Source organism: Eptatretus burgeri, chromosome 2 (assembly GCF_056783735.1).
Source record: "Eptatretus burgeri isolate ZD-2024b chromosome 2, Ebu_testis_v1, whole genome shotgun sequence".
Lineage (NCBI taxonomy): Eukaryota > Metazoa > Chordata > Myxini > Myxiniformes > Myxinidae > Eptatretus > Eptatretus burgeri.
Window position 1 is genome coordinate 127,587,672 of NC_140962.1, and position 10,000 is coordinate 127,597,671.

Here is a 10,000-nt window from a genome sequence, read left to right on the forward strand (position 1 = left end):
CAATCTCTGGAGGAAGTGCAGCGTCTTTTTGAGGCCAAAGATTATTCCTCTGTCGTGTCCCTCTTGCAGCCCACCCTTACTTCAGGGGCTGGGAGTGGTGGAGGCACTATTGCTGGGGTGTCACAGCCAACTCAATCTCCAAAGTCAACATCTTTTTCAGCTGCAATTCCAGAAAGACCTGCACAGCTTTTATTATTGCAGGTACTGTACTTTCGTCCAGCTCTTTTGACGACTAGCATTCTGCTCATCAATGTTCATTTCATTTGCTTAGGTTATCATTAAGCGCACACAAAACAAGAGGTTGTTGCAGGCAGGAAGATGCAGCCAGAGACATTCCTTTAGAGTATTCAGCGAGAAAAAGGAGGTGCAAGGATGGTGGGGAAGGGTATCGCCAACATATACAGGAATACCACCTCCAGTACATGAAGAGGGTGGATATAAGGATGGATGGAAAAAAGTCAAGATGGTAGAGAGGAAAATCAATTAAGAGTAATTGAGTCTCATACAATACTGAAGAGGAAGGTTTTGCAAAGGTACACAATCTCTGGTGATGATGCAAAAGTGATTTTTCTTTCCTTTTTTTGTCTTTTCTTTCCTTGTCTTTTTTTTTTTTAATTTTCTTTTCTTTTTTTAATCTCCTCTGTCGTTCGTTCATTCATTCTCTCACTCTCACTCTCTCTCTATTTCTCTCTTTTTTTTGTATACAACGTCAAGCCTCATGGAAGAGCCAGAACACATAATGGATGAGGGAACAGCAGGAGAAAGGGGAAATGCCAATAGCAGAGTGGAGGGAGAAAATGAACGGAGATGGGCAAACGGGATGCAGGCAACGATGAGGGATAGGGGAGAACACAAAGGGTGGTTAAGATGGATACATAAGCAAAATTTTGTGAGGGGTAGGAGTGGTTTAACGGGTGTAGAATTTATGGTTTTGGAAGGGCAATGACTTGAGATCATGGTGAACGGCTGTTTGAAGACCTGGAGGGAAGAATGACATTGAAGAGAGTGTGGAAGGTGGTTCCACAGGTGGGGGAAAAAAAGAGGAATCGATGAGTGGAGCAAAGCAGTGATTCTGGATTTAGGCAGTTTCATTAGGGTTGCTGGACACTTCAGCCTTGACAGGGAGAGCAGATGAAAGGATTCCACTGAGAGCCACACATTTGATACAAGAGCACAGGAAGTCAGTCAACCATGTGTGGAGTTGGCCTTGGGTGTCATAAGCAGAGAGTTTGGAGAGGAAGGCAGGATGCCAGACTTTACTGAAAGCTTGAGATATGTCCAAGGAGATTTGCCTGATCCATGTCTGATATTGAGGGCCTCCATCCATTGTTGGGAGAGTAGAAGCAGCATGTCCAAGGTAGTGACCTGGTCTGAATCCTTATTGATGACCAGAGATGAGGATGTTGGAGAAAAAGAAGGATTTTGCCGATTGCGATGATGGATTTCATGAACTTTATAATTGAAAGTAAGCTGGTAGGTCTTTAGAAAAGGGGATTGGTTTTTGCACCTCGTTACCCTTGAATGAGCAGAGGGCATTGCATTTGGGTCCGTTTGTTTGTTTTGCTCTCTGTCAGTCTGTCTCTTTATTTGTCAGTTTGTTTGTCCGCACAGAACTTTAGTGCTTTTCTCTGCAACCGCTTGTCTGATTGAGACCAAATTTTCACCATAGGAGTGACTACTAATGGAGAATGTTTTGGTGGTGGTCGTATGGCAGCTTAGCTGCTGGGGTAGCTATAATTGCTTGAAGCGTGACTGTGTCGCTGATGCAGTGCCCCTCTACCAGTACTCGCACTGGAACTGGTACTCATTTCGCCAACCTCGAAGGATGACAGGCTGAGTCAACCCCCTGGTGTATTAATTCAGCGACCGAGGGGGCTTGAACTCATGACCCTGGGATCCCAAGCCGCCACCCTAACCACTGAGCCAACACCAGGCTGGTTAGAATGTTTTAATTATAATTATGACGTCATATGTCATGTGGTGTGCCAGCCAAGTTGGAAAAACTTAAAAACTTTGGACCTCTATATCTCTGAAACCACACAAAGGAAAAATATTGAAATTTGCCACATAGCATGTACTCCTCATGGGGAATAAGTGTGATATTTATTTTTTATGACATCATAGTTGCCTTCATTATGACATCATCATTGCATATGTAGAACGCTTCATCTGATCAGGATGAAAATTTTTGAGGGTCATATGGTGATAAATTGGTCCACAGGAAAAAAATATTAATAATGATGTCATCGGTCACGTGATTGGGCAGCCATATTATTATTATTATTATTATTTTTTACACCTTCAAAAACCTTCTTCTCGGAAATGGCTGAACAGATTGAGGCGAAACTTGCACGTGTGACCGACTATCCATGAGGAATAAAACGTTCACACACACAATCTCATCGTTCACATGGTTTGGCAGCCAATACAGTAGGATTTACTCTCAAACCTATAAAAATCCTATTCTTCAGAACGGCTGGACAGATCAAGGGGAAACTTCACACAGATATTACCCAAGCCTTCGGGATACCAGGCTATTCACGAATAATTGATGTCACATGGGCTGGCAGCCATATTGGATTAAGTGAAAATATTCCAAAAAATTCTCTTGAACCGCTTCATCGATTGACATGAAACCTCAAAATTATGATCTAGTAGTGATGGGAAATATACATGTTTTAAATTTCATATTGATAGGACACATGGTCTGGCAATCGGAATGATTTGATTTTTTGAATGTTGTTTTTTTTTTTTTTTTTTTTTTGAATAAGGTTCACTTGGCTGCACCTGGATGGGTTTAGAGGGTAGAGAACTAGCATCTGAAACCTGAATCCTAGCCCGTTTCCTCCTCAAGACTTCATCTTTGCTCTTTGCTTGTTCAGGTTCCTTCTGATGACTCAGGACTGTACCTATTTGGTCTTCCCTTTGATTTAAATTGAATTTATTTTAATCCCATTCTGAATTCAATTGAATAATAATAGTCATGGGTCAGGCTCAGGTGTCCATTCAAAGTGGGGTTGCATCAAAGCGGGACGTCTTGGTACCCAGTCATCACTGCCAGCAGTTATAAAGAGACAGTTCTTGTTATGTTTATGATTAATTACGTAACACACCAGTACACAAGCACCACACAAAATACTTTTATGATTATGGTAGTAGATGTAAGGATTTAATCGGGAAGTCAGCATTGTACGAGGTGTAGTGTAGCATGGTCCGTAGACGAGTAGAACCCTCTCGATGGAATTAAGTTAGGGTATCTGTGAGTTTAAGTGTTACGTGTCACCACACAAAGGGTGGTGCGGTGTTAATTAGCTTAGGGAGTAAAAATAAGTCCCTCATTACGTGATTGCCTTCTGTGACTTTACCTGTTTTTTATCCCCTGCCGCGTGGCGAAGGGGGATATTGTTATCACCCGGGTCGTCCGTCCGGCTGTCCGTCAGTCCGGCTGGCTGGGCGTCAACATTTATAGCTGTGAGTGCGATAACTCAAACTGTTCGCCATATCGATTTGAAATTTGGGTCACACATGTACCACCTGAAAAGGAAGAACCCTATTGACTTTGGGCGTGGCTGGATCCAAGATGGCCGACTGGGGAGGCCATCTTGAAAAAAATGTTTTTTGTAATAAATGGTAAACCGCTTATCTGATTTCAATTATTTTTAAATGGCGGGGGATTCCCCATCTCTGATTGTATATCTAATATTTCAAGCAAGGCTGTAAAGCTGGAAACACGTCCCTGAAATGACAGCAAACAGGAGAAGCCTCACCTTCCCAGGTTTTGGGGGCGAGCAGGCCACGCCCCGGGGCGGAGGACAGAGGATGATAAAAGAGGAAGGTTTGCTGGCGCAGTTGAGTTTCCTACTGCATTGGATGAGGAAAGGGAGTGATTAAAGGCACAGGAGAGGCAGGCGCATTTTGCACGTGTGAAGTGTGGAAGGCTCCCGTCTGGTTCGGCAGAACACGCACACAAGGTCGGTGTGATCCTTATTGATGACCAGAACCTTATTGATGATGGAGATGAGATGTGAGGACCACACGAGGCAGGTGGCACCTTTTAAGAAAGAGGAAGGTTGGGACATTTGGAGCCTTCATGTGGAAAGCTGCAAGAGAAGCGCCACTGTGTGCATGTGTGCTCTGCGACAAGTGACTGTGCAATATTGCCTGCGTGTTCACGTGCTGGTGGAAGCGTTCCAAATTCTGAGTTCGACGAGGACCAGCTCTGGGCCAGGCTGAGTACCAGTATACTTATACTTATAAAGGGTGTGGGGGGGTTCTTTTCATTTTGTCACCCTTTGTCTGTGTTTCACCATGTCCATTCTGCGAGGCCTTGGCCATCGGATTTATTTATTTATTATTGCTAATATTTCCTTTACATTATCGTCTTTGTAAATATTTGTGCATTAAATGTGGTTATTTTGAAGAAACTATTCTTGTAATTGTAGTGGGTTCCCGGATAAACTCCTTTGAGCTGTCCTGGTGCCGTGCCTTATGCTGTGTTCCTCCCCGTGCTCCTTCCGGTACTCCTCCTGGGTGGATCGCCTCCCAGCCATTGCGTTAGTACGTTACTCCCCGAGTTTTGGTTATAGCCTTCAACGGAGAAGCTTTGCCATCCATCCAGGTAGGGTTTTAACTAATCCCCTGGATGTGACAATATATTACACAAAGCTACTCAAACACCACACAAAACAAGTCCTCGTGAGGGTCTGCAATCTCTGATTGCTCTTTTATTGTTTATGTAATGCGGTCATGTTGGCTGATTTCCAAGCAGATGGAAGATGACCGAGGTAAATAATAGGGTGAAAATAGCAGAAAGAGGATGTGCATGAACCGCAGATCATCGTTTTAGGACTTGATTTGATGTTGTCTGATCCAGTTGTAGAATCATATTCTAGGGTTGCCAGAAACTGCTGCACATTCTTCGGTGCAAAAGGCAGAGTTCACGAGCAGTTGGGTGAGACTGAATTGGGTGGATACAGACTGTGAGATAATGGGGGCACAAGATTTGGAAGTAAACACAGAATTTAGGCAGTCAGCCTTCACACGAGTGGAGTTGGTTGTGGTGCCATTTGAAGAGAGGGAAGGGATGGAAGGGGAGCATGCTCCAGAGACAGACTAACAAGGTGCCACCAGGTTTTAGAGGAGGGAGACAAGTTTGAAAATTCAACCTTGAGTTTCGACAGATGTTGTTTTCTTGCTCTCCTGAGAGTGGACACACATATTGCAGGCTTTGTGCAATGATCTGAAATTGCCTTCCAGGTGGTGAAGGCAAGTTGTTTCAAAGCAACTGCCTCACCACAGGCTTCAGCATACCATAGGTGCGGACAACTGAAGATTCAATGGGATGGATCTCTGTATAAGAGAGGGCAGGTTTATGTGGAAGAATTCCGATGCTGAGTTAATATCAGGGTGGTAGATACAGGAGACAAGTTCTGAATTGAGATGTCTGCTTGTAGTCCTTGCCAATCTGCCTGAGTGAAATAGTACTCTTGTCGGCACTGTCGAGGGGGATATCTGAGAATGCCCGAGGAATGTTGACTCTCACAATCATATGATCAGATGAACCAATTGGAGCAGGAGACATTTGTGGGGACGTTTGTCATCACCAAGTACAGAAGGAAAGATTTGCCATTGGGGAATAAGGTGCCACCAGGTTTTAGAGCATCACTAATTGGAGGATGATACAACACAGGAAAACAAGAGGTGGGAGCTGAAGGGTAGTCACAGCCAAAGGTACTCCTTGGCATTGGGAAGTGTAAGATCAGTACTCGGAGAGTGAGGAATTTACTTCTTTGGAATTGAGATATGGGGGTTGTTAAAAAAAATTGAGAAACTTTCCTTCTTTCTGAGTCTCAAAGGCTTAAAAACATCACCTGCTTTGTCCCAGTTGAAGACTATTTTGTGGTCAAATTTTTGGACCTCTGAGCTTTTCTCGCATATCGCGTTGTGGTTCAGATCTTGTAGGTTTCACCATTTTGTGATCTGTGCATTATTTGAATATGTTGTGTCCACACTACACTCAGTTTTATTTTTTTCATTCTGATTCTCCTACCGTCTTCCATTACCCCACCCACAGAATTCTTTGCTGCGTTTAAAGGATTTTGCACAGTGCTTGGAATGTTCGGAGACAGCTTTGCAGGAGGCACTACAGCAAGCATGTGCACCCTCTATCTCATCGGAAACACGCACTGCATGGCAGGACGCGGCTGCCCGCCTGCTTGCTGGCATAGATCACTGTCTTGCAGAGGATCCCGATATTCTTTTGAACCCTTCTCTCACACCCCCCCTTATTGGACTCACAGCTAGCCTTGTGCAGGTATTTTGATGCAAGATCTGGGAGTGCATTCTCTTTTATTATGGAACCTCAATTTATACATTAAATGTAATTTTTATAATTTCAGATTATTTTCATTTTTGAGGGCCATTAACAATTGAGTATTGATGGTTTCTTGACAAAGCCTGATAACATTTAACTAATCTCTCTCCCAGAAAGTGAGAAACTGTTAAAGTTGTCTGAATTATTGCATGGTTGAAGGGAGAAAAATATGTTCATACTAGTGGGGTATACTTACCCATTGTAAGCAATAATGAACCATGCTTCCCCATTGTCTTGGGTCACTCACCTGCATTTGATTTTTCATGTTTTTTTTTCATTTATTTATATTTTCATTTACAGATGCTTTCCAACAGTTCTGTGATTTATTTATTTATTTTCTGGTGTGCTTCCCCATTCTCTCAGGTCGCTCAACTGCATTAATTTTTTCATTTATTTATATTTTCATTTACGCTGCGATTGTTTTTTTTATCTTTTTTTTTTTTTTAACCTTCTTTCACAGTAGTCCCCTTGACCATTGATGAACAAGGACAAATGTGTCCAAGAGCCGCGTCCAAAGGTTTTGTCTTCACCAGAAGAAGAAGAACAAGAACAAGAAGAGGAAGAAGAAGAACAAAAAAACCAACAACAACAACAACTTCCGATATTTCGTCACGTGCCTTGACGGAGCCAATAGCGAGACCCGTCCTGGACGATCGTCGTTCATGACAAGAAAATAGTGTCTTTACGAAATTACAATACCTTAAATGAAATAATCTTTAAATAGTAGCGTGAACTTTTCGAAACTTTAAAGCAAATGTCTGAATATATTTAAAAGTTCATGATAGACGCTCTCAAAAGGCACCCTCAATGTGAGGATGTGTACAGGTGTTTAGTATTTAAGGAGATCCGGATCCTGTATATAAAAGAGCCGAGTCTTAAAAGTTTTGTCTTCACAAGAAGAAGAAGAAGAACAACAACGCCGAGCTCTCTTTGAGCCACGTCTCGCAAGTGAGATGCGGCTAAAAATGTCCCTCTCACTTTTATTTCACTAGAGTTCCTCTTATTTTACCCACTACTATGCAAAAGTCTTTAACACATTCAGGTCGCTCACCTGCATTTTTTTCATTTATTTATTTTCATTCATTTATATTTTCATTTACGGATGCTTTCTGACGGTTCTGTGATTTTTTTTTTCCTTGTGTATCGGCTTCGATGTCCAGTGGCATGCTAAATTTCAGCTTTCTACGTCACCCGGAAGTTACCGATCTTTAATATCAATGAATCGGTGGTTAGAATGAGCTTGATTATGTTTATACGAGTGGGAAATTCTGGACATTAACATTTGAACATTAATGATGCATGCAAATGTTTCTTTATCTTCCAATTTTACTTTCTTTTAACCGAAATCCCTCCCCCCTCAATTTCCCAAATTTAATTATTTATTTCCTGCCCCCATATATATGCAATTTGTATATTGTATATGGCCTTTAATTTGAGAATAATGTATTTATTAAATGTTTGCACAGCTCCTGGAAGGCTTCCTCGGTGTAGAGGGAATGGAGCCTCCTCCTTCTCCAGAGTTACCATGGTTGGTGTTGTACCGTATCATTCGACATGAAGAACAGCGTGTCCAAAAAATCAGAAGACACCAAGGTATTAATTTCATCACTGACAACTGTCTCCTAACTTCATGCTTCCACACTGATCCCATGCTCAATTTCTAAGTTACATCTGCAGGTTCGGAAAGCTTTCATGCTTCCACAGCCACAACTTGCCCCTCAATATCTTTCTCTACAGTAGCACCCTTGACCATTGATCAGAAATGTCCCTCTCCCTATTTTATTTCACCACAACCCCTCTTATTATTTTACACGCTGCTATGCAAAAGTATTAAACACATTCAGGAGTTGCAATACATGATTGTTATGAGCATCACCAATTTACTCAAAGCCTCCACTCATGTTTTCTACTATTGCAACAAGATTGACTGTTATTCATAAAGCTTAGTTTGGGTGAAAAGAAAGCAAGCTTGCCATTTAGCAATTTTTAATTCACATTGATCAAATTCTTCAAAAAAATTAGAATCACAACTCAAAGTAAATGATACATGAGCAGCTAATATGATGTTATCATAGCTCATCTTTCACATCAAATTTAATTGATGACTCATTGTCAGATGTTCCTCTCAACACGCCCATAAAGCGAAAAGCCCACTTTTTGCACTGCAGACTACAGATTTATCCAGATGAATATATATATATATATATATATATATATATATATATATATATATATATATTTAAAAAATATATATATATATTAAAAAAAAAATATATATATATATATATATATATATATATATATATATATATATATATATGTATATACAAATATATATATATATATATATTTAAAAAATATATATATATATTTAAAAAATATATATATATATAAAAAAAAAAATATATATATATATATATATATATATATATATATATATATATATATATATGTATATACAAATATATATTTCGTGCGAATATATACAAATATATATTTGCACGACTGCAAGGCAGACCTAATCGCCCAACATCATTGCCTGACCTCACTAATGTTCTTGTGGCTGAATGGAAGCAAATCTCCACAGTAATGTTTCAACATCTCGTGGAAAGCCTTCCCAGAAGAGTGGAGGCTGTTCTAGCAACAAAGGGGGTACCAACTCCATATTAATGCCCATGATTTTGGAATGAGATTTTGGACGAGCAGGTGTCCACATACTTTTAGCCATGCAGTTATTTATGTTTACTGCCTTACAATAAGATTTTCTTGTTCATCAAGATGTATTTGCATTAAACATAAAGTTTTAGTTTCGTTGTGCATCATAGTTGAAAAATGTAAAACGTCTCAAACTTTTGCACAGCAGTGTATTTTCACCACAATGTTGCATTTTCTTTCTTCCTTTATTTCAGGCATATCAGAAGAATCTCCTCTCATGTCTTCTTCTATTATGTTGCTGAATTCTGCTCATCAAATGCTTGGTCGACGTGCCTGCTGTACAGATTCAAATGGGGCCTTGCTGAAGTTTTATGTGAGTTCATGGTTATCGTCCAGAATTCCACACACCCTGAACATTCAAAGGGAATGGTTAAAAGGTTCAGGCTATTCTCTCCATTGGCCCAAATCAAATGCATAATGTGATCCTTCATTTACAGGGGCTTTTTATGCCTTGGCTTATTATACTTATTATTTAATCGTTTTTGTTTTTTGTCCCTCATCCATCCGCCAAGGTTAGAGACTGAGTACAGTAAAATTAGCTCCGTCTGACCGACGACAATCTGTCCATGTAGTTTTATATGCATGATCTTTCGAAAACCGTTGAACATTTAGCAGCTTTCATATTGCATATATCTATTTCTTGTATCTTTATTTCAACCTGATTAGATCACGGCTGTGATTGTCTGAATTAGGTTGCCATAGCAACCATCTCGGTAATTTGCCTTTTGTACATGATGTTTCAAAAAATGTTCAAGATTTAGCTTTCATATTACACAGATCTATTCGTCATAACACGCAAAAGGTGGGGGACCTATCAGCTCCTTCTTTTTAATGGGAGCAATGAAATTTCTAAAACTGCCTTGTGTTTGAATATTTGTGTCATATGCAGCATGCGCTGCTGATTGCATAACT

The 10,000-nt window shown here is 40.4% G+C and overlaps 1 protein-coding gene across 1 annotated transcript in view; it reads left to right on the top strand.

The window, feature by feature from the left end:
• Positions 1 to 10,000, top strand: part of LOC147033054 (calcineurin-binding protein cabin-1-like) — a 124,258-nt gene that overhangs the window by 6,105 nt on the left and 108,153 nt on the right. Inside the window, exons 3-6 of the mRNA XM_085871165.1 lie at positions 1 to 201; positions 6,074 to 6,313; positions 7,840 to 7,966; positions 9,283 to 9,401. The exon at positions 1 to 201 is cut by the window's left edge and continues 33 nt beyond it. Coding sequence (XP_085727291.1) covers positions 1 to 201; positions 6,074 to 6,313; positions 7,840 to 7,966; positions 9,283 to 9,401 — 687 coding nt within the window. The remainder of the gene's footprint in view (positions 202 to 6,073; positions 6,314 to 7,839; positions 7,967 to 9,282; positions 9,402 to 10,000) is intronic.